Source organism: Anabrus simplex, chromosome 1 (assembly GCF_040414725.1).
Source record: "Anabrus simplex isolate iqAnaSimp1 chromosome 1, ASM4041472v1, whole genome shotgun sequence".
Lineage (NCBI taxonomy): Eukaryota > Metazoa > Arthropoda > Insecta > Orthoptera > Tettigoniidae > Anabrus > Anabrus simplex.
Genome location: NC_090265.1, coordinates 972,512,528 through 972,538,374, shown reverse-complemented (window position 1 = coordinate 972,538,374; position 25,847 = coordinate 972,512,528). Strand labels below are relative to the sequence as shown.

Sequence of the window (25,847 nt, the reverse complement as noted above, 5' to 3'; positions counted from 1 at the left end):
TTTGCTCTGGCACAAGCATCGTGTAGTCAGTCCCCCCACGCTGTGAACTGCCGGCAGCTCACTTCTGTAGTGAAGTCATCTACAGTATTTATTTGTTGTGTGTGAGGTTTTAGGCTTTAAATCAGTGCGTACTTTCTTGTGTTGAGTGAAAGTAGTATTTGTGTGTGTTCTATTATTTTCGTACTGTACAGAAGTTGTTACTGAAGATTTTGGTGTTGTGGTGTGCAGCGATACGTCATGCCATAACTTGTACTGATAAAAAAATTACCGTGTGTTTTATTTGTGCTTGGCTTTATCATTTAGCTGTTTTTTCTTAAGCGCATTTTAATTTTAGCACTTTTTTCACACCGTGCGAGATGGCCGTGCGGTTAGGGGCGCGCAGCTGTGAGCTTGCATCTGGGAGATAGTGTGTTCGAACCCCACTGTCGACAGTCCTGAAAATGGTTTTCCGTGGTTTCCCATGTTCACACCAGGCAAATGCTGGGACTGTACCTTAATTAAGGACACGGTCGCTTCCTTCCCACTTCTAGCCCTTTCCTATCCCATTGTCATCATAAGACCTATCTGTGTCGGTGCGACGTAATGCAGATTGTAAAAAAAAATATTTTTCATGATCGCATTTAATTTGTACTATTGTCTTTGTGAGCGATACGACAGCATAGTAGTAACCCGCGTTGCCTGTGGAAATTTATTAAATGCAATTAAATTCATCCTTCACCCCTCGAGCCAAAGAAAAAATATGTTTTCTACTTTCTCCTCCAATTTGCCTTATACTTCAGTGCTGAGGTTCTTTTATGTGCCGTGGTTTTCCTTTGATTCTGTACAAACCAAAAAGTAACCCCTATAAACCCCGCGTACCCTTTAGTTAATTGAAATAATTTGCAGCGTAGTTTCTTCCGGTTTTTGTCTTGAACTTAAATACTGAATTTCATAAATATTTATGTGCCACCGTTTATCCGCGATGGCGTTGAGCAGAGCCTTTCGATATGGCAACCCTGTTGTCATAAGAGCAATACTGTTTTCTTAACATGGAATGAACTATAGTTCCGGCTGGAACCTCATCTCTAATGTGTTTTGTAGTCGTCTGTCAGCAACTGCCATCAGCAAAATTCGACGGTTTTCACGTGGCGTTGCACATCTGTTGGCATCTGAACCAGATCTGCGTGCAGTGGAGCTCCATGTGTCCACTGAATAGACATTTTCTACTCTGGTAGTGCTTTACGGTCATTCCTTTGGGAGGTTTCACGGCGTGTTGCACTCACAGCAAACTGTTAATTTTCCGACCTCTCTCAAGTCATACTTTTACGTGTACGGAGATCTCACTCTACAACGTGACATACTGGTTATATCAACCTTCTATGGCAAACAATCTTTTCAGGTAACTCATTGATGACATAGCAAATTTTAATAACAAACGAGCGAATGTACCTGTACTCCGCTGCGGTATTTTGCATTGTATACGGATATCGAAGTAAATTACTGTAAATGCAGTGAATAACATTTTTTTTCAAATTGCATGTGTCTTAGCGTTATCCGAGAAACAGCATGGACAGGTCCCCATAGTTGTTTCCAATGTGAAATGTGAATTGCGCGGTTGTGATGATAACGGCAGACTCACTTACCTACTGCCATTAACAATGGAGTTGGGAAGTTTACATTATAATGACAGGCCCCATTGCCTAATTCGGGGTCACAATCGATTTGGAAAGTTTTCGTTACAATCGCAGGCCCCCTTTCCTACTCCGGACAGATTGCAATTGAGGATTTCTTATTATAATGGCGGGCAACTTCCCTACTGCCAGTCAGAATTGAGTTGTGCTGTTATCATTATAATGACAGGCTGGTTTTCCTAATGCCAGCCAGCTTACTGCCAGTCACACCGAGTTGGTGAGTTTCCATTAAAATAGCAGGCCACTATGCCTAATGCCAGTCACATTTTACATGGGTCCCGTACATTTGTTCATAATGGCGGGTACCCTTGCCCACAGCCAAACACAATCGGGTAGGGGAATTTTGAACAAAATTGTACGCTCCCTTTCCTTCTGCAAGTGAAATCGAGAAGGGAATTATTCTTTACAATGGCGGGCCCTTCTTACTAATGCCACTTACACAGGAGTTGGAAAAGGACTTCATGGCCTACTGCCAGTCAAAGTCTATGTGTGGAGTACTGATTACAATAGCAGACACACATTTTCTTGATCGCTACAAATCTACATCTATATATATATATATATTGACGTACACAAGTATATGCATGCTTAAAATATTGCAGACCTTCATTTACAGATTAGCTGCTGCTAAATGTTACGTCATATCGACAAACGGATTGTACCATAAGACGCCGTATTTAGCGGTCTAAATGGCTGGTCCTGGGATATTTTCTCGTATCTCATCTATTTATGGGTCAGATTGAGTTAGAAAAGGTGAATAGGGTGAAATTTGGGCAAGATTGTCTCACAGTGTATTACTTTTCGTATAATTATGTGACAGCTGCAAATATAGCATTTGGCTCACATATGGCTACTGTGTGGGCCGATGGCGGTGTAGAATTTCATGATTCTCTCTTTCCTGTAAGTGATTCAAAATATGAATTAAGCGCGTAAAAAGTGCGAAATTTACTTACAATTGAGAAATAGAGACAAATCTAACATATAAAGGATAGAGACACTACAAAATGTCATAGGACCAAAGTTGTAGATTACTCCAATTTCAACCGAGATTGTGCCATCCGGTGATAGCACTTACCATTTAGCCACGAAGTATCTCGAAGCGAAGGTCTGCACCGTCATTAGAATTGCCTCGATATTTCGATATTCTTCGAGGATAAAAAGTGAAATATTTAAAGATCTTGGAAGTTTTCCGTCGGTTGCAGGATAAAACGAATAATTTCTAGCTCGTCTGTCAGATTGTGCCGCAATCTTGATTTGGGGGAAAACTAAAACTAAAGCTAAAAATATGCAGATGGTTATTATTACCCTTTAAACGGATAGCTGTACCGAAATTTTGCCAAAACAGTCAATGTACAGACACACGGTCGTTACGATTTTATTTGTATAGATAGATAGGAATCTGCTCCACGTACAAGACCTTTAGGGCTATGACCGTTGGACTTATCCTGAAAAACCGTCCGTTCATGGTATCTCCCTTATTAATCCTCCTATCGAAATGTTGCACATGAGAAAAAAAGTTTTAGAAATTGATTTCCATTAAGGGTGGTGGATTTCCATTAATTTTGGATGTGCATATTTTGCGGGAGTGCAAAATCATGGTTTCGGTTTCGTATAAACCCCCAGCAAATTTAGGTATTCAGAAACAGTGACCCTAAAACCTACCCAAGGATAGGTGGATTCTAAATATCAAGTTTTGTAGAAATATATCCATTAGTTTTTAAGTTATAAGAACTCAGACAAACAAACAAACAAACAAACAAACAAACAAACAAACAAACAAACAAACAAACAAACAAACAAACAAACAAACAAACAAACAAACAAACAAACAAACACCAAAGCTAAAATGTATGCCGATGGTCATTATTCCACCTGAAACCGATAACTGTAGGGAAATTTTGCCAAAATAGTCAATGTACAGACACACGGCCATTGCGATTTTATTTATATAGAAGATAACACGTAAGCATGTGCCGTTTATAAGTGCAGACCTTCATTTCCAGATTCACTACTCCTAAACGGTACATCATATCAACAAAGGGTTTGCGCCATCAGACGACCAATTTATCGTTCTACATGCCTGGTCCTAAAACATTTCCTCGTATCTCCAATATTTATGGTTTAGATTGAGTTCGAAAATTTGAATAGTGTGAAATTAGGGGACATTTTTAACACTTTACATTATTTTTTGCATACTTATGTATAAGCTAGAATAATGAAATTTGGTTCCCGTATGGCCATGTGCTTACCAAATTTGATGACTATATTTCTCATAAGTGTTTCAAGCAATGAAATATACATGTAAAAATCACAACATTTACGTGCAATCGAGAAATACAGCCAAATCTAACGTATAAGGGAGAGAAAGATACGACAAAAAGTCATAGGACCAAAGTTGTAGATCACTCCAAATTGAACGGAGATTGTGCCATCCGTTTTGTGACAGGACTTACGTTTAGCCACGAAATACCTCGAAACGAATGTTTACACCGTAATTAGAATTTCCTCGATATTTCGATAAAAAGTTAAAAATTTAAAGTTTGAGTTTTTCGTCGGTTATAGGCTAAAACGTATAATTTTGCCAAATTTCAATTTTCTAGCTCGTCTGGCAGATTGTGCCGCAATCTTGATTTTGGGGGAGGGCGGTAAAAATGAGGACTTTCAGGAAACTAAAGCCAAGAAATATGCAGATGGTTATCATTACCATTTAAACGGATAGTTGTACGAAAATTTCGCCAAAGTCAGTGTACAGACACGGTCGTTACGATTTTATTTATATAGATGAGTAAATAACACTCCACTTTTCCATACTTCTGTATCCCACAGCCTACTTTTACGGCTTTCGGAAGCGCCTAGGTACCTGCAGTTTGTCTCGTAGGAGTTATTTTACATACCAACATGAGGCTGGTGTATTTGAGCACGTTCAAATACTACCGGACTGGTCCGGGATTGAACAGGCCATTTTCTTTTAAATCGTTTAAGAAAATACTACGATAAACAGCTTATAGAGAATCTGCCACCTAGGTGACTGAATGCAGATCAGTGGTGATTGATTGATTGATTGATTGATTGATTGATTGATTGATTGATTGATTGATTGATTGATTGATTGATTGATTGATTGATTTAGGGCCACCACTCTACCGTTTGAGTGACTCATCTCGGAAAATCTCGTCCATTTCCAGCTTTTGGAGTCACTCCGTGGTGACTTAAGTGATCGTTTCACTATTACGGATGCTCATTATAAGCCAGAAATGGACCCTTTGCTGTGGTAATTGACTTCCAGCAGGTATTTCCCCTTACTAGTGGCCATGTGTAGAGGTCTTTGTTTTGTGTGGAGGGAGATTCCTGGGAACATAATTACTTGCACTTTGCCATCTTCCCCTCTGTTTAGCTCTTTTATTCCGTGCCCTCTCCGCGCATCCTTTCACCCTCGCCTGTTAGTCAACCCTATGAAAAAGCCTGCTGGGAATAAATTGGCATGGAAGCTGTATACTAATGATATTATGAAGCGCTCTGCGGAAGCTTTAATGCATCTTAGAACGTATGGTGTATGTGTTTTATTTTTAATATTTATTTATGGCGTGGAAGGATATACTGTAGTAATGCTGTGATCATCCACGTTGGCCTCAGTTTATTATTTTGTTGTTAATAATTGAGGTTTTTTACAAGCTGCTTTACGTCGCACCGACACAGACATGTCTTATGGCGACGATGAACAGGAAAGGGCTAGATACTGCCCCAGCATTTGCCTGGTGTGAAAATGGGTAAACATCTAAAACCATCTTCAGGGCTGCCAAAGTGGTGTTCGAACCCACTATCTCCTGAATACTGGATTTTTTTTTTTCGTGTGGCTATTTCTACCCGAGTGCAGCCCTTGTAAGGCAGACCCTCCGGTGAGGGTAGGCGGCATCTGCCATGTGTAGGTAACTGCGTGTTATTGTGGTATGTGAGTTGCAGGGATGTTGGGGACAGCACAAACACCCAGCCCCCGGGACCCTCTGAACCGAAGGCCAGTACGCTGACCATTCAGCCAACGAGTCGGACTGAATACTGGATACTGATGATTGAGTTTAAGTAGCCCTATGACTAAAGAAGGAAGAAGAGTTCTGCTCCCTCAGTGAATAGAGATATCGGGTTAAAAAATATATATATTGAAGACCATGAAACCTAATACCATCGAGGTCACAAAAGAGTCGAAAGGCAAGGATTCAAGAAGGATGAAGTCGAGGACAAAATATTCTATCTAAATAATGTTGATTCATAATTTTGATTACGAAAGAACAAAAACCCAGCCAACTCCCTGCACATATGAAACGTTATTAGGAATTTAGGAATGATTGTGCGGTATATTTTGTTTATTTTCTTTTCCTCAAAATGAATCTGCCTGTCGTTGAAGACTGTTTTCTTGCGTGGAAATTTTAGAAATGCCAGAACATAGAGGTTTTACTATGATTCTTCTTCTTCATCATCATCATCTTGATATTTTACTGCCGCGCCCACCCCAACAACTGGGGGGGACAACAGTGTCGCTTACGTGTACTTGGTGCTGTTTTACGGCCGAAATTAATCAAACGTGGTTAAAACTTTCGAGCCGGCGAGAATCAAACGCGGGGCTATCTGAGTCTTAAGGGCGTGACACTGAGCCGGACTAGTTTTCAATCAAACAACCGATGAATCACCACTGATCTGCATTTAGGGCCTTCGCCAAGGTGGTAGAGTCCCTGTCATGTTTGAATCCCGAGATCGTGGGTTCAAGCTCGACAGAGACAGTCAGTTCCTTTTGAAGGGCGGAAAAAATTCCGTTCGACATTCCATCTCGTACGAAGTCGTATTGTGAAAGATATCTACTGTTTCATTCAATTTCTACCGTTAAGAGTATAAAACAGTGAATTTGTCATGCAAATGAATTGTGAAAAGCATATCGTCGAGAACTGGCACGCAGGCAACCTAAGTGTCATCAAATAAAGATAATAAACTGAGACCAGCTCTAGTTGAAGTTATTTATTATTATTATTATTATTATTATTATTATTATTATTATTATTATTATTATTATAGATACGATTATTCAGAAAGCAGAATGTAAAAGGTTGATACACAACAAACTGTTTTAAGGATTTTGGAAACCAAGAAAAAAGATTGAATTTATTTAAACTACTACAGTAAATACTATCAAAAAATCACCACATTAATGGTACCAAGCTTCCGAGTCCATTTTTATCTCTACAACAAGGCGGAATTCCACCAGGCAAATTATTTTCATCTTACGGTGGTACTAGCACACTAATCACATTTTCAAAATTCAGTTTCTCGGTAAGGTCATTTTCTACAGGTAGTAAGCCACATAATCCAAGTGATCTTGAGTTTGAGATGTAACAGTATGTAAATAATTCTTGATTCTTCTCAAAACAGAGAGATATCCTTCAGCAGAGCAGTTTGTTGCTGAGGTACTCAAATATTGTCTCTTTACAAGCAAAACAAATTAAGTAAAATTTTCACTTCCGAGGTTTGAATGTTTTCAGTCTTTTATTACCAATATCTATTCTAAAATAAAAATATCTTTAAAAATTATGGAATGAGTTTGTTAAAGAGATATAGAATAGTATTGAGACCATGATTTTTGAGATGAAAATCTCACCTCAGGATCAACCTGGTTTTGAACCTTAGTCGTCCAGGTGAGAGGCTAGCAGCTAAGGCATTGAGCCAATCATGCCCCAGTGCTGATATTTGGATGAAGTTCCAAAATATGTTTGCTTCTTAGCACTTGTCTTAGCTGTATTAATATGAGATTAGAGAAAAGCAGGAGGTCAAACATTATTTTTGATTTAAGATTTCTTTAATCTCTGTTTAAATTTACATCTTGGTACGACAGTGAGTGATTCTCTTCCCCGCTTCCCCACATAACCTTTTTATTTACAAATTTGGTGACCCTGGGCCCAGACCCATGTGGGCCATGCATAAATACAGACCTGAATCACAATCTCATGACGAACATAATAAAACACCTTTGGCGCTGGTGAGACATAAGAAGTAGGAAGAGGTTACGTTATATCCCTCTCCCATTTAAGGTCAACAAACCAGAAAGTTTTTATACATATGCGTACGGTAGGGAATTATTTATCTGATTTTAATTATTCAAACCAAGTGACATACATATTACATAGTGGGGACAGAAGCATAACTAATTATATTCCATGCATAGGATTCTCGATGGTCTAGTTTGATAGGTACGATATTCTTGTATGCATGTTGAGTATTCAGCCTGAAGGCTGGTTTGATTCTCAACAGCTCTGCCATCAGCTGCCATAGATGGCCTAACCGTCTTGATGAGGTGTACTAGGGAGATGAGGAGTGAGTTTAGTTTCCATTGCTTTCCTCACCGAGCCAGAAGTTGCTGTCAAGCCCTCTGAAATGCATGCATCAACCGACCCTACGAGCAATATTTTCACACTGTTCATAACGGGGACTGGCTGCATAAGGAATAACATTATTATTCGCTTCTATCTCAGTCTCTTTCATGTTGTCGAAGGCAAGAATGAAACTGAGACAGGTCAATGAAAGTAAGAAAATTTGTACTAGCCCATACCAGAAGACATAATACACTGAAAACACTAGGTCTCACCAGCTAAGGCACAGGAACTTGTTCTGAGAACATCATGAACTCTTCTCTCTCCTACTCTCTTTTCCAAACATCATATATTCAACAAAACTGTCCATTGTTTATTGTTTTGCTTTTTACTCCTCATCTAGATTCTAATTTGGGGTCGACGACCTTAGATTTCAGGCTCCTTTAAGCAACAAGCATCATCATCATCATCATCATCATCATCACCACTAATTTGAAAAGTCAAATACTTACCGGTAATGATCCTAATTTTTGTTTTTATTTTTTGTTGCAGCGGACAAACTTCCAAGTGGCTTCCCGCAGATCACGCAAGCACCTAGTACGAAAGTTGTTGAAATTGGACACAACGCTATTCTACTCTGTGCAGCTGCTGGAAATCCAACGCCTCACATCTCGTGGGTGCGTGACATGTTGCCGGTAGTAACGCAGGGGAACACTCGCTACACTGTTCTGGAATCAGGTATGCCAGGTATGTTTATTGAGGCTGCTGACACTGCTGCAATCTACTAACCTGAAGATCCAGCTGGCCATTACTGCACAGCTCTTCTGCCTATCTTTGAACGAACTTTTGCAAGTTAAGAAAATACTTAATGGAGAACATTGATGGTGAAAAGTTGATTTAAGATGACATTTTAAATCACATTGATATTTGCTTTCTTCTTATATAGAGGGATGGAGAAGAATTTATTTTGAGATTGAAATTCAGTACTTGAGGGGCTCTAAAGGAATTAATTTCTTACCTGCATAACCCCCAATTCTTTCTTTTTCCTCATAGTTTTTGTCATAGTTGCATTTTAATACCGATATACCAAAATTTGTTTTTAATCCAATAATCTTCTAAATTTTCCAGTTGTCTCCTGTCATCAGTTTGTAGAGTGATACATCACTCTGAAATACTGTTGTAAATATTAAACCCTTCTCTATGGTCTATTTCAATTCTTTTAGGAAGCTTTTTTTTGTTGTTGTTGAAAATATTGTTAATACAAGTAACCACTTTCTAACATAGGATAATTCAATATTGTAACTGTGGGTCCAGAATGATTTTAGGGTATGTGGAGTATTATTTTTTCTTTCTAAATCATTTGAGTGTGTCCTTGAAGTTTGGGAAATCATCAGGTTGTCCTGTTTGCACTTTTTGGCCAATAATATAGGCTTAGGATGATTTTCAACATTTTGATAATAAAGTGATTAGATTTACTGTGGATCTTGCCAGTTCACCATGATAAATCTATAAATACAAAATCTTCTAACAAAATTTTGCTCTAATATTTTGAACAGGTTTGTTGGCCTTTTGGGATGCAATGCTTCTGTTAAAGAGAACTTTTAAGTTTGAAACTAATTCAGATCTCTGAATTTGTGGTGAAGAATTCTCCTGTTGTCACCTATCACTAAAATTCTAATGTTATATCTTATTTCACCTTCTATACAAAAACCAGTGAAGCCTTTCCTTCTCTCAAATCAGTTCTTACTGTTGCGTGGATTGGATTGATTCGTCTTCTGTTTTCTCATATAAAAACATTTTCCTATAAAATGGTTACTCTCCTGCATAATTGAAAAAAAATTAATTGTATAAGTAATATGATGATGGTCTCCAGTTCTCAATTTTTTATTCTAAAACTTGCAAGGGTACATGCTTAGTATAACTTCTTTGGTGTTGGCTGGTCGTTCAGGTTCTGCCTCTTCTGTGCTTGCTTTTAATGTACCGTTCTTCAGGGGATTGTCTCACCACCAGTATTGGTCCACTAGATACTGTATTGGTTTCAAAGTAGATACTCTTTCTACACTGTGTGTGAGCTGCTTATGCAACATTTGCTTTTATGAAAAACTGAAGTGCTCTTATTTTTGGCATAGCAGAGGTAACAATTTCCTTTTAGATAGCTTACATTTCAATGCTTTCGATATGCTTCGTATTTAATAGTACGTGTGTGTGTGTGTTTATGGTGGAGTGTGCATGGAAGTGATTTGTATAATACACAGAATGTAGAGTAATATTGTTTTGTGCCTTTGTTTGTGTGCATATTTTAACAATATACTGTTTTTGCTTGAAGTACAAATATAACAGATTTTTTCTTCCTTTCTTTATATCTTTCCATCCAGACTTCTTACAATAAGAAATCTGTACATGTGCACTGCTTGCTTAAAAGTTGAGAAAAATATATCCTCTGTAAAACTAAAGAAAATACATTTCTCTGCTTTTCAAGCATGTGACAGTATTGTTTGTTCTATTCATAACTTGTATGAGCATAAATTAATAGAATTTTATGTTTCAGCAGTGAATAATTAAATTAGTTGACATCAGATAATATTTTATAATTTTTGTCAGGATAGTATGGGTAAAGAGTGTAAATAAATGAATTGAAAAGAAAAGAAAACTATTTCATGTGATATTATGTGCTGTATTAAACAACCTGAAGAATCTGCCATTATGCAGGAAGCTGTGTCTGTCCAGGCTTTGTAAACATTTCCCATTTTATTGTGAAGAGAAATAGCTAACTTATTTCAAACCATCTCAAACTTCAGATGTTTTGTTTATAAATATATTGTTCTTACTGTGAAAAGCAGATATAGATATGCATATATAAAGAGATATGTCTTTTATACAATGAGTGACTGCCTAAAATGTGGAGTGTCAAAGGAGGAAAGTACTGGTACTTACCATTTAAAAGTATAGAAATGAGTCTGTAATAGTACACTCAGACTGACAGCCAACGGATAGGAATATAGACAAGTTCATATTTAATTTATCTTTCTTGTAACATCTGTGAAGTCAGAGACAAGTATTTCTCTATTTTGGGACTTGAATTTGACATTCATTAATTTTGAAGTTATTACTTTATACAGTATGGTTATTATACAGTACCTATTTACTGAACAGTTCAAACACTTTTCATAAAAGTGAACCTGAGAGTAGTAAATGTAACATATCGACAAGCACCTACAGGATTGTATACCAACAGACAAATGGACTATTCAAGAGGAGAACATTGGATTCTCAATTTGCATTATACATGACTTCAGTAGATTTCTTGGTGTGCATTATGCATTCTAACCTCAGGAAATGTACGGTATGGTAATTCATCCTCTAGCAGAGATGCACGCTGCTTGCCAATCTATCCATTGTTAGTCTAGTTTGTCCTGTTCATCAGTAGTAATTCTGCACCGATCATGCAGGGTGCCCAAAACAAACAGTTTTCTCATCTGAGCTTTTTTCAGTAATGTGCATGTGAACTGCATTCTTCTCCGTGGTGCCACAGTGGTTTGGAGTTTATTGAAGAATGTTCAGTTTACCCTCAATGAGAAGGAGAAGTTTATAGTGACCCTCTATCAAGGGCGCCCATACCCGGGGGCAAGGTGGGGCCGTGGCCCCCCTCTAGCTCTCAGGGAAAGGCAAAAATCTAGTGTAGTCACGTGTTTTCCTCTCAAGAAAATGATTTAAAAATCAGTATTACGTAAAAGCGGAAGTACCATCCCCCACCAACAGGCAGGGGATACCGTAGGTGATTCTACCCCAGAATACAAATCGCCATTTATCTTCCAAAATATTAAAATTACTACTTACCCCCAGGTCTGTGCCCCCCTCTAGAAACTGTCATATGGGCGCCCATGCCCTCTATAATACTACCCCAACATACCACTAAGCCTCCACCTGGCTACACTCACTGTACAGTGTGTCAGAGACATGCATAATTTTCAGTTTCTCTCTAGACATAATGCTGATGATTGTTAGACACAAGACATATGCAACATTCATTGATGAACAATATCTCTGGCAATCCTGAACAATACCTCTTACATGATGTCATGCACATTGAAGAAAATGGATAGATTTTGTTAAGAACGATGTACTGCTGAGAGGTCATGATTGGGACAAGTTGGTGGAGGAGGAATGGTACAAGGACAGGATGAGATGGAGGAGGCTCATATACCACACCCGGGAAACTGGAGATGGTTTAGGATGATGATAATGACTAACCATTCCTTGTTACTCTGATTCATCAACAACCTTTCTTGAAAATATGAATGTTCCATGCATCTGTACTGACTGTCAAAAAATAAAATACACTGCACTGAAGTGATCGGTGTCGCACTGCTTACTCACCAAATGAAATGTAACCAAACAAACAAAACATTTTCAACAATTGTATCTGGCCTGCCAGGGACATAACTATAACCTGGACCAACTTAGAATGATTTTGAGAATTGCAGAAACAGGGAGATGTGTGTGTATTGCATGCATATACAAATATCAACAGAAAGAGCAACCTAAAGGGCTTTGTCAGACTTCCATCATTAAAAGATTCAAAATCTTATTTTTGCATTGTCATTTCAGTTCGTTTCAGCCTGGCTGATCAGCTCAGCACATGAAAGAATTCCCGTGGGACAAAATTCTGACACTATGAATATAAAACAAATATTAACCAAACCAAACTCCACGGCACTTAACGCCCTTGAAAGGGCCTTGGCCTGCCCATCTACTGCTGCTCAGCCTGAAGGCCTGCAGATTACGAGGGGTCGTGTAATCAGCATGATGCATCCTCTCGGCCGTTATTCTAGGCTTTCGAGACCGCGGCCGCCATCTCACCATTAGATAGCTCCTCAATTCTAACCACGTAGGCTGAGTGGACCTTGAACCAGCCCTCAGGTCAAGAGAAAATTCCATGACCTGGCCGTGAATCAAACCCGGGGCCTCCGGGCGAGAGGCAGGCATGCTACCCCTACACCACAGGGGCCGATAAAACAAATATTATATTTAACAATAATAATAATAATTTTTTTTTTTAAAGCTATACTTGGATACAGAAAATGACAGTATGTTAAGGATACTGTAATGGCATATCATATTTGATTCATAATTATCGTATGACCTGGCAACTGACTGAAGCTGGGCTCGCCAACCTGCATCAGAAAAACCTATTTGTTATAGTTTTATTGGACATACTTCAGCCTGTAGCCACCAAGATGGTAGCATTGGGTTCAGTGTTCCTGTGAGCCAAAAGTCAAAGATACCTGCTATCAGCTGAATAACCCATGTGAGTGAGTTCTGTGTCTGCATTGTGTCACTTTGATCCTCTCTGACTTGTCTGGCAACTTTCTTTGTTTATATTCTTTGACAGAAAATAACAAAATTGACATGAATTAATCTTGACATTGGAATTCCTGCTATCTTAAACTTTAATATATTGTTCACAAAACACATTGATTCCTAATTATATGATTTCAGCAGATATTCTTCTCATCCCATGACTTTGTAATACTTTCAAGATACAGAGTTCATGCATGCAACAAATACATTAGAGACAATACCAGACACTTTCTGCTTTAACCTAGTTAAAATGGGCGATGATTGCCAAGTGGAGAGACGTGGTTACTTGGTGCCAAATTCAAATATCAATGCTATTTGCTTTTCATCGTACTGACACAGAAGTCTCGTTGTGACGATGGGATAGAAAAATAGATGTGGGAAGGGAGCAACTACGACCTTTGTGAAGGTCCTGAGAAACCATGGAAAACCATTTCAGGGCTGCCGACATTGGGATTTGAACCTACCATCTCCCAAATGCAACCTCGCAACTACATAGCCCAAACTGCATAGACAACTCGCTCGGTAAATATCAATGCAAATTAATGTACGAAAATGGAAAAATAAATTACATCTAGAAAGAAAATATTATTAAGACATTAACTTCAAAGTTGCTGAAGCAATTATTCTGGATACATGAAAGAAGATTATTTAGCAGTATATAATTTAAAGACTCAAATTAGACATATATTTAGGTTATGAAAATATGAAATGCACTGTTGTGAAAGCTTGAGCATTCAGTTGTGCACTACTACATTTTTTTTGGGTTTTGTTTCAGTATCCACGCCTGAACACTAAATTATAATCATTACATTGAGGCACTTGCCAGTAAATAGATTGATACATTCCTTACACACATAATTCACTGAAATAACGTTAATGAGCTGGGCAATTTTCCTTTTAATGTGAAGCCTGCTATTAGGAAGAAAGTCTATAAATTTAGTCTCAAAAAACATTAGAAGTTTCCAGTTGTCTCCGTAGTGTTTTATGTGTAATGTTTCAACATCATTCAATTTTTGGCTCTTCAGGATGATGCCTTTGGGGATGGAATTAGGAAGTAGTTTGTCCTGAACCGACTTCTCTTTTTTGTTTAAGCTTTTCAGCTGTTCGAATGAGAAATTATAAAAGGATTCTCCTTGAGCAAGGCTTAGCTTTTTGAAACTGAAAATACTACTGTCCAGTTTCCTTCGAGGTACAATCCGACTAGTGTTTCCAGTCTCGAACTATACATTCTTGTCCTAGATTTATATCTTTAGCATGATTTCTCATTATATGAATGTAGGTATCGGTATACTTTACGTGGTGTTTCGACTGTGATGAAACAAAAAATGTTAATAGGCTTTGCGTATGTATCCTAATGAGCGGCAATGTTGCTTATGTAATTTTGCAGGTTTTGCATCTGTATTTATCTCAATTTTTGCAGGTTTTTCAAATTGATGGAATTTTCTTTTGGCCATTTCAAACTGTTTTATCAGGGTTTGCAAATGAACAAGTTCACAGTCATTTAGAGGGCACTGAGAGCTTTCCATTGGTACCAGTAACTCCAATTTGAATGAAAAAAAGTTGTTTAGCTGGTTTTGCATCCAGGCGACTCAATTAACAATTACATGAACCAGAAAAATCTTTAAGGAAGTACTTCTCCACTGTAGTACACTGGCACCAAAATAATTCACAAGTTACCACAGATCAAACTTATCTTAAACCAAAAGAATGAAAGTTTTAAATTCACAACTACATTTGTGATTTACCTAATGAGAGCTTTAAACAGACATTACCAAAAGGAAGCTGATATGCAGCTTAAAAAAAGGAAATTAATTGGGGCCCTGGGTCCAGCACCTAGGTGGAATATAAGATCCCAATGATACAGGGGCTAGTCCCATACTAAGAGAGCAACTAAAAGGACACAAATCTTAAAGTTACAAAGGTAAGAAAATACTTATTTCCATCAAAAGGTTACATAAGTGACATTTACTTGCCAGACAAGGAGCTGGCAAACCTCCCAGAGAAAACTGTTTATATCATACTTATATTAAGCCAACAGAATTATAATAGGAAATTAGTAGATTAAATTGGCATAATCAGAAGGTCAACACGTCTCTGAAAAAAGGTTTACATCACACAAGGTTTAAACTATACAGTAAATGAGCAGAATAAGAGAAAATCAAAGAAGAGGAAGTACTCCCTAAAGCAACTTAGTAAGAAATGAATTAAAGATCAAAAGAGAAAAATATTCTCCAAACCTTACCCAGTACACCTTCTGTATCTGGTCTGTTGGACTGTCAAACCCCTAAGACCTAGCACAGTGCCACAGAGGGCCAGTTTTACTTGCTCGACCAGGCATGGAAGGGGGAATCCACTAGCCTCCATCCAATTGCATTGCTCTAGGGAGAACAATGAAACAAGCTGCTAGTTAATTTTTTAGAAGCTTCAACTAATTTGTCACAGTTATGGAAATTTCCAAAAGACGATAATAATGTTATTGGCTTTATGTCTCACTAACTATTTTTGTGGTTTTTGGAGATGCTGAGGTGCTGGAGTTTAGTCCCACAGAAATTCTTTTATATGTCAGTAAATCTACCAACACGAGGCTGATGTATTTGAACACCTTCAAATACGCTGAGCCAGGATCAAACCTGCCAAGTTTCGGTCAGAAGGCCAGTGCCTCGACCATCTGAGCCACTCAACCCGGCATTTTCAGAAGAGGATTCACATTTAGTAACACTGGCCAACTAACAGATGTGGCTACAGGAGTGCCCGCAAATTATGCTCACTATCATATGCAGTAGGAATGAAGAAATGGTTGTCTCTTGTCTCTTTCTTCTTTCTTTTCTGTGCACCAGATTTATGATGATAACTCATGGTTATAATCAGGTACAGGCAGTCTGCAAACACATTAAATTACTAAGTTTAACATTAGAGTGCAGATGCACACTAACTAGATTAGTTCCTGAATAAGCCAATAAAATGTTCTACACTCACTGTTGGCAGATTACAGATTTGTGTAACTAATGGACACTGCACATTGTTGTAGTATTCTGTATTCTCAATGGAGGTCGTACCAAATGCAGCAAGCTACCAGTAGTCCATTTACCTCTGTAAATATCATTGAATAATTTAAATCATTTATACTGGTATTTAAAATTTTATGTTCATATTTAACTGAGCCCTGAGGCCCTGGATACAGCCATGGCTACCACACCCTCTTGTTGGGCAAGAAAGACCGTGAATTCATAATTATTGCAGCCAAATACAGCACATATCTTTCCACTCATGTTGAGAGGAGATATAAGTGAATCACCCTTACAATTACTGATTTTAACTTACTTTAAATCAGGGGCATAACATTAGGGCCTGTAATGCAAAAGAAAAGAAATGTCTAGTTTGATATCACTCTGCATGGAAATGGTCTGGGCAATTTTGTAGAAGCACTCAAAATACCAGTAGTTTGTTTTACAATTTGTACGTACAGGAATTGACATGTAGCAGCAGTTATTATAGTATAGCTGTAAACAATGCTTCTCCTTCCCATCTCTTGCAACACTGTGGTAGCTCCTCACAAAAGTCCTGCACCAAATTATTTTAATATAATTACAGCAATGAAAATTGAGACCAAAATATCGTATAGTTAGCAAATGATACTTCCCTGATGTGTAGTGCATCTGAGATTATGCACACATTTTGCTGAACATTTAACTTTTACCATACATTTATTCAGTAACAATATACAATGCTTATAAGAACTTGGTGTAGAAACACTCAGTCAATTCAGCTTTGACAAGCTCTCTTTGAGCGAAGGCATATCAGTTGTGCTGCTTAATATTTTTCATACTTTATTTGAGCAGTTTTTGATTTAATTTTGTTCATATATTTTTCTGTGTTGAGTCTGATTCATTGGCTGAATGATCAGCGTTGAGGCATTTGGTTCATAGGGTCCCGGGTTCGATTCCCGGCCGGGTCGGGGATTTTAATTGCCTCTGATTAAATTCTTGTGGCATGGGGACTGGGTGTTTGTTTTTGTTCCAACACTTTCCTCTTCATATTCAGACAACACTCTACACTATCAACCACCAAAGTCACACACAATAGTGATTACATCCCTCCATATAGAGTTGGCGTCAGGACAGGCATCCGGCCGTAAAACAGGGCCAAATCTACATGTGCGACACAGTTTGCACTGCGACCCCACAGGTGTTGGAAAAGTGGTAGAAAAAGAAAAAAAAATTGGTAATTGAATAAATTATTATAACTGAGATTTTGGTATTGGTTACAGAGAATAGTTCCATTGTTACAGAAAAATTAAACCAATTTTAAGTACGAATAATTAATTGGTGTATGGTTCAGCAGCTTAGCCTTTAAACCACGGAGGCAGCCAAATAAATCATATTAAAATGATTTTATAATAATCTACAATAGTGAATAATCCCTTTGTTTATATCATTTGACAATATATTGCATATTATCTACCTGCTGTAATTAAATTTATATTGGTTATTCGTAGGGTGTACATTTTATTTGAGGAGGCTCGAATTTTTATTTTGCAGGTGGGCATATCACATAAGTTACGCCCGCGTTCTAAATGCATAAAATAATAAAAACTTCTTCAACTAATGCACACGTTCTTATGACAGGGTAAGATCCTCCACGCCCCATCGCTAGATAATGTTCATATCGTTGTCCCTTAATATCTCACAGACTGTCCTGTATTATCTCTACTGTATTTGATATGCATGTTTGTTTACAGTTACAGCTGTTTAGAGACACAACACTTCTATTCAATATCAGAAACACATAAGTTTATACGTGTGTTAACTTCATTAAATAGGGCCTGTGGCACTTCATATTTTCTGTCACTCATTCCAAGTGTTCTGAAAACTTCCTTTTATCCTCTTGGTGAGATGACTTGGTAGTGAGTAAATTTTGTAATCATAGTGGATGTACTCCTGAGGTGAAAGGGGGCAGGTTGACTGAGAGGGAAAACCATGACTGAATTTCCATTAAATAAATGACTGTATGAAGAAAACTTGTTCACGTAGGTATAATGGGAGGACATGTACATGGTGTCACTAATGGGAGAAGTCGACCAATCATAATACAACTGCAAGAAGATATTTATTATTATTATTATTATTATTATTATTATTATTATTATTATTATTATTATTATTATTATTATTATTATTATTATTATTACATTCATTTTACATTGTGCCATAACTATTCATCATCTTCAGAATTATAAATGTTGTGTGTATTATAGAAACGGTCTACAAGCAGACTTCACCCACTTCACATTTTGTTGTTGTTGTTGGGTGGGTGGAGGGGTGGGGATTGTAGGTGAATATACAAATCAAAAGTAGCTCAGTGGTAAATTATGGTAGTCATTTCAGCTCAATATTCACTTTATTATCTGTCGAAACTCTAGAATCCATAGAACTTCACTTTTTAAATTAATTTTTACATCCCTCCCAGGAGGGACTCAAACCTTCTAAGAAGTGTGTTTCAGTTAGAGGACTTGGAATTATTTAAAAAGCTCCTCTTTTTTTAATCTTTTCTATCCAGCTCATGTTCTTTTCAGAACTCACCAGTATTAAATTTGTGAGGCCTATGGAGTCTTTCATTTTGCTGCCTTTTATAGCCTTTACCTGTTCTTTGTGCGATACACACATCGTCATGGGTTGGAACTCTTCTTCCTTGCATGAGTGTTGTGGCAGACTGATGATCTTATAGATTTCTCTCTTAAATCAACATTCATCAGTAATACTACAAATAACCTCACTCCTTGTGGGTGGGGTTAACTTCCAATAAGTAACCAGGGGAACCTGACCTCTAGAGAGCACGTCCCCAGGTGGCAGATAGGGGGCCCCTACAGTATGTAGGGCTGGTTGAAATAATCAATACAACCCGCGGACCAACAGGGAGCCCAATTCCTGAGGGTTTTAAAATACTGGGACACCCCCTCTCCAGGGGTCATAAATATGGAGGGCACTTGCCCTGGGTTAAGGGCGAAGACCTCAAGGACGGAGAAGATGGACTTTGGTACGGTGGAGATGGCGGAAGAGGCAACCCATCCTTCTGGGGTGTACAGATGGAACCTACTGCCTTGTAGGGCAAGGAAGGCATTCTCAAAGGCTAAGGGAGTAAACCCTGAAAAAAAATCCTCTTATGCATTAGGCCTAGCAAGTCAGCAGGAGAGTATTGAGTACAGTCGCTTTCAATAAGAAAAAGAGCCTCAGAAAGAAGATTATAGACCGGACTGACACGTCCTCTCAGACAATTGTAAAGTATGATGACCGTAAGGCTGATGATATACATTGTTCTGAAAGGAAACCCCAAATAAAAAAGAGACCCAAATACCGAATTGGAACTATGAACATTCTGTCATTAACTGGAAAGGTAGAAGAACTCCTAGACATGATGGATAGAAGAAAAATATCAATATTGGGATTAAGTGAGACCAAATGGAAAGGGATTGGAAGTAAGGCACTTCGTGGAGGATATAAATTATACTGGAGTGGACAGGAGAAGGTAGCGAAAAATGGTGTTGGATTTTAATTTACGAAGGGACTGATGCTACAGCTGAAGTTATCTGCAAAAGTGATAGAATCATTAAAATGTTCATGAAACTGGAGAACACTAAGTACACCGTCATACAAGTGTATGCCCCACAGACAGGCTGCAGTGAGGAAGACAAAGAGAAATTTCGGCAAGACCTGGAAGATACAGTTAATGAGGAAAATGTTATTATTATTATTGGAGATCTAAATGCGCAAGTTGGGGTAGACACGAGAACATCATTGGTCCACATGGATTTGGACAAAGGAACCTAGAAGGAGAACAACTATTAAATCTGTGCAGAAGAAATGATCTTATAATCAAAAATACATTCTTCAAAAAAAGAGACAGTCACAGAATAACAAGGTACAGTTGGGATGGCCAGTATAGAACATTGATTGACTATGTAATCACGAATAAAGATGGTGGCAGGTACATCACAGATGTAAAGGTCATCCCTAGTGAAAGCATGGACAGTGACCACAGATTGTTGGTAGTAGACTTCAAACATAAGACTAATGAAACGCAGAAAATTATTATGAAAAAACCAAGGGTTAAAACTTGGAAGTTGCAAGAAGTCCAAATAAAGGAAGAATACAAACTAAGGATTCAGCAGAGTTTGCCAAAGGGTGAAGTAACCAGCATTAATGAAGAGTGGAAGGCCTTCAAAGATACCTTTGTGGGAGAAGCCAAAAACCTATGCCCTTCATAAAGCCATGGAATGCCAAACACAGGAAACACTTGCAGAATACTCCAAAAGAAGGAGACATTATTATTATTTTTCTATTCTACAATCTGCTTTATGTCGCACCGTCTCAGATAGGTCTTATGGCGACGATGGGATAGGAAAGGGCTAGGGGTGGGAAGGAAGCGACCAAGACCTTAACTGAGGTACAGCTCCAGCATTTGCCTGGTGTGAAAATGGGAAACCATGGAAACCCATCTTTAGGGCTGCTTACAGAACCCACTATCTCCCGAATGCAAGCTGACAACTACATGACCCAAACTGCACAGCTACTTGCTTGGTGGATATGTTTTAAAGCAGTAATTAAGGAAGCAAAGAAAAAATTCCAGAAAATCTCAGAAGAAAATATAATAAAGAAAGAGAAGAGGAACCTTTCTCATTCCTGAAACAGACAGAGCCAAAATATACAAGGCCGATTCCACTAGAAATCTAGGAAGATCATTTCATTTAACTGTTACAAGCAAAAGAAACCCAAGACTTGACCGAAGATGGTGACTGGGATACAATACCAACTGAATCCTTCACAACAAACATATCAGAAGAAGTCATCCATGAGAGTAAAGCCAGAAAAGCAGGAGGGCCATATAACGTATTTCACAAACATATCAAAGACAGCTGGGCAACACTGAAGGAACTTATCTCAGAACTCTTGAACCAATGCCTCATACAATGAAAAATACCAGACAAATGGCGGGAATCAGTTTTAAAAGTGATGTACAAGGGCAAAGGAGATGCGAGTGACCTGAACGCCTACCGTGAAATTGCCTTAGAGTGGACATTATTGAAGCTTTTATCAAAAATGTTAACAAACCGACTGAGAGATATAGAGGATGACAGGATACCAGAAGAACAATTTGGATTTAAAAGAGGTAGATCAACAACCCAGGCAATTAATTGTTTAATTGTCTGACTCGTTGGCTGAATGGTCAGCGTACTGGCCTTCAGTTCAGAGGGTTCCAGGTTCGATTCCTGGCCGGGTCGGGGATTTTAACCTTCATTGGTTAATTCCAATGGCCCGTGGGGTGGGTGTTTGTGCTGTCCCCAACATCCCTGCAACTCACACACCACACATTACACTATCCTCCACCACCTACATATGGCAGATGCTACCCACCCTCATCAGAGGGTCTGCCTTACAAGGGCTGCACTCGGCTAGAAATAGCCACACAGACTTATTATTAATTGTTTAATTGAAGATATATAAGAAGCAATCATTCCACAGAAAGAAAGCTATATGGAATGTTTGTCAACATCCACGAAGCCTTTGACTCCATAAGCAGGAGCCTGATCCTTCAGAAACTGGAAGAGATAACCAAGAAAAACTGTTTTACAAAACTGATAAAAAATATATTATCAGAAAACTATTTGAGAATATGCAATGATTTAGCAAAATCAAAACCAATTCTTCAGACTGTAGGGGTCCTTCAAGGGGGTCCTTTGAGTCCAGTTCTTTTCGATGTTGTATCATGTGATGTAACAAAAGCATTCACTGAGAATCATGTTAGAATTTACCTATACGTGGACGATATGGTAATTACGTCGCCACACCAGGAGGAACTTCAAAGAGCAATCATCAGTCTATCAAAATGGTCCAAAGAAAATAATGTAGAAATTAATGAACAGAAGACAGTAGTTATGAATTTTAGAAGGGGAGGAAGACGAGCAGCAACAGATTCACTCTGTTGTGAAGGCTCACCTTTAAGAATTGTAAATACATTCAAATACCTCGGACTGACTTTCCAGACAACTGGGTACTACATTTACAGCTCACATAAAAGAAAGGAGTCTGGCAGCAATAATAGCAATAAATGACATAGATCATCTTAGTCAACTATCAATCAAAACAGCCTTGAAAATTTTGCATTTAAAAATTACACCAATTGTGACCTACGGCATTGAAATCATATGGACCTTCCTGAAAAAGGAAGACCTAAAAGGAGATAGGAAGGGTGAAAGAAATTTTCCTTAAATGAGTGCTATGTGTATCTAAACACACACACACTAAGACTTATATATGAACTAACTTGAGAACTTTTCTTCATTAAGGACCTATGGCATGCCATGCCTCTACAATCTACAGAATAATATCAAGAGCTGTGACATGAATTAAACCTGAAGAAGACAGAAATCTTGAGTGACTTATATAACGTATGTAATGACAACAGACAATTGGTGCCAAAGTTGCTTCGATCTCAGACACACAGTGACTCCTGCAACAGTCCATGGTTTCCATCATAAGGCACATGTTGTACTTAGTTTTCATGAACCAAACCATGATTTTGTGTGCCGATGGTGTGAAAAATTTTGTGGTAATTACCACACCCAGGAGTGCCCGAAGAAGCCTTGTTCTCTGACACAACTTTTTAGTGAATAAGTTCATATTCTTGCACATTGTGTGCTTTTCTATTAATACATATTATTATTCTACTCTCTCCAGCTTGGAATATCCACGGAGTCCTTTTGATTTTACTCATTTCTGTAATTACATCGGCATGACACGATATGAACTTCAGCTTTTCAGACAAATGTAGTGTAGTAATTGGATGTATTTATACCAACACTACTGTAGTGATCATATGATGAGACTCACCTCGTAGACAACTCATTTGCATGTACAACAGATAGTAGGATCTGAATGTATGTGAAGAAGAAGAAAGTAAAACAAAATCCTACCATCTTGAAAGGACCCTTTTCTCCCCAAGGTATTTGTGAATGCAGAACCTCTGTGATAACCTTTGTGGGCTCTGGTATTGAAATTATTTGAGTCTAGATTTAGGATGGATGCCATAGTGCTAAATTGGTCTAGACTCTATCTTCCTCCCCACCTTGCACCAGTTTGATGTTTTGCTGCAGAAAGAAGTTCGGGATAAGTTTGTCCAGTCTCTTCTCCATTATGAGGTGATACCATCATTGCCACACAGCTTCAGACAGTTGTCTCCAAAGGGTAGTTCGTATTCGGGAGATAGTGGGTTCGAACCCCACTGTCGGCAGCCCTGAAGGTGGTTTTCCTTGGTTTCCCATTTTCACACCAGGCAAATGCTGGGACTGTACCTTAATTAAGGCCATGGCCACTTCCTTCCCAGTCCTAGCCCTTTCCTGTCCCATCGTCGCCGTAAGACCTATCTGTGTCGGTGCGACGTAAAGCCAATAGCAAAAAAAAAAAAAGGTAGTTCAACTGAAGACTAAAATTTTTGAGTGGTATCATAGAATGAATTAGCAATAATTATATGTTGTGTAGGAGCCTCTTATAGAGTTTCTTTTAAGTGGGGATAGATTATTTAAGTTTTCTGGTGCCAAATGATTAGCCGTGTAATGCACACTGTAAACAAAGTTAAGAACACATCTAATCTACCAGCTACAGACGAGGATAGGACCTGACCAGGATTTTTTTTTCATTTTTACAAGTATTACATAAATAGTATCACATTTCATTCCTATTAATACTAAGCTTGAATCTTGTTGTAAGCTCAGAAGTTTCCTCCTTTGAAAAGTAAAATATTTCCCTAGCTAGTTTATCCAATAATTATTTGTCCTGTAACTTACATGGTACTCTTTTCTTTATGATGAATCGATAACTTCTTATATCGGTAGCCATACTTTCACATGGTGAGACTTGTTGTACAGAAGGAAAAACACCTAAAGGAAATAAGGAACATGAAGGTCATATTCAGTGAAAGTGTGGCAGCGCAACACAAACTTATAGTGGCCGATTATGAGATGATAGCAGGAAAAAGACGTAAATATATTAAGCAAGGAGAACAAAGAATAAAGTGGTGGAAACTGAAATAAGAGGGGCTGCATGAAGAATTCAAGGAAAAAAGTGTTAAGGGAACTGAGATTATCAAGAGGATGTTCAGGAGTGGTGGAGTATCAATAGCAGTGTTATAAAGAAAGCTGGAGAAGACGTGCTAGGTGTAACATCAGGAAAGGGACCGCTAGAAAATAAGGAGGCATGGTGGTGGAATGAAGAGGTTCAGAAAGTGATAAAATTGAAAAAAGATGCTAAGAAACAATGGGATTTAATGGGAAGACAGGAAGACTGCAAAGAAGAAGACCAAAAGAGCTGTGGCAAAAGCAAAAGCTGAGGCAGTGGAGGAGGCGTATGTAGAGCTGGAAAGAAATCAGGATGACAGGCAACTAATAAGGATTGCTAAGGCAAGAGATAAAGCATCTAAGGACATAACATCAATGAAGCAGATGAAGGATGAGTTAGGTGTAGTAATACACGATCAGGAGAAAATACTGATGACTGGAGTACTTTGAAAATGAAATGGCATATGGCTTTTAGTGCCAGGAGTGTCCGAGGACAAGTTCGGCTCGCCAGGTGCAGGTCTTTTGATTTGACACTCGCAGGTGACCTGCGCGTCATGATGAGGATGAAATGATGATGAAGACAACACATACACCCAGTCCCCGTGCCAGGGAAATTAACCAATTAAGGTTAAAATTCCCGACCCTGCCGGGAATCGAACCTGGGACCCCTGTGGCCAAAGGCCAGCACGCTAACCATTTAGCCATGGAGCCGGACTGGAGTACTTTGAAGGACTATTGAATGAGGAAAATGTGAGAGAGAAGTACAGGGATGGAGAGATTATGAAGGAGTGACCCAAGCTATAAGTAGGGAAGAAGTGGAATACACGGCAAAGAAAATGAAAAATGGAAAGGCAGTTAGCGCAGATCATATTCCAATAGAAGCTTGGAGAACAGGGCATTGATAATCTCTGGAATTTAATGGAGAAGATATAGGAAGGAGAAAGAATGCCACATGAATGGAGAAGTAGTATACTTGTTTCCATATATAAGGGAAAAGGTGATATTCAAAACTGTGAAAATTATAAAGGGATAAAGCTGATGTGCCACACAGTGAAGACTTGGAAAAGGATCGTTAAGGCAAGGTTACATTTAGAAATCAAAGTATGTGAAGAGCAGTTTGGATTTATGCCAGGAAGAGGAATAACTGATGCAATATTTGAACTAAGGCAACTGATGGAGGGATGCAGAGAGGTACAGGCTGATCTGCATATGGCTTTCATTGACTGGCAAAGGCGTATGACGTAGTGCCCAGGCAAGAGCTATGGAAAAGTATAAGAAGTAAAGGCCTGCCAGAAAAGTACGTGAGAATGGTGAAAGAGATGTATGGTGTGACGACACAAGTTAGGAGCAGTGTAGGTA

The 25,847-nt window shown here is 38.5% G+C and overlaps 1 protein-coding gene across 1 annotated transcript in view; it reads left to right on the top strand.

The window, feature by feature from the left end:
- Lar (tyrosine-protein phosphatase Lar) overlaps nt 1-25,847 on the top strand; it is a 2,342,166-nt gene that overhangs the window by 2,127,154 nt on the left and 189,165 nt on the right. Inside the window, exon 8 of the mRNA XM_067136814.2 lies at nt 8,573-8,767. Coding sequence (XP_066992915.2) covers nt 8,573-8,767 — 195 coding nt within the window. The remainder of the gene's footprint in view (nt 1-8,572; nt 8,768-25,847) is intronic.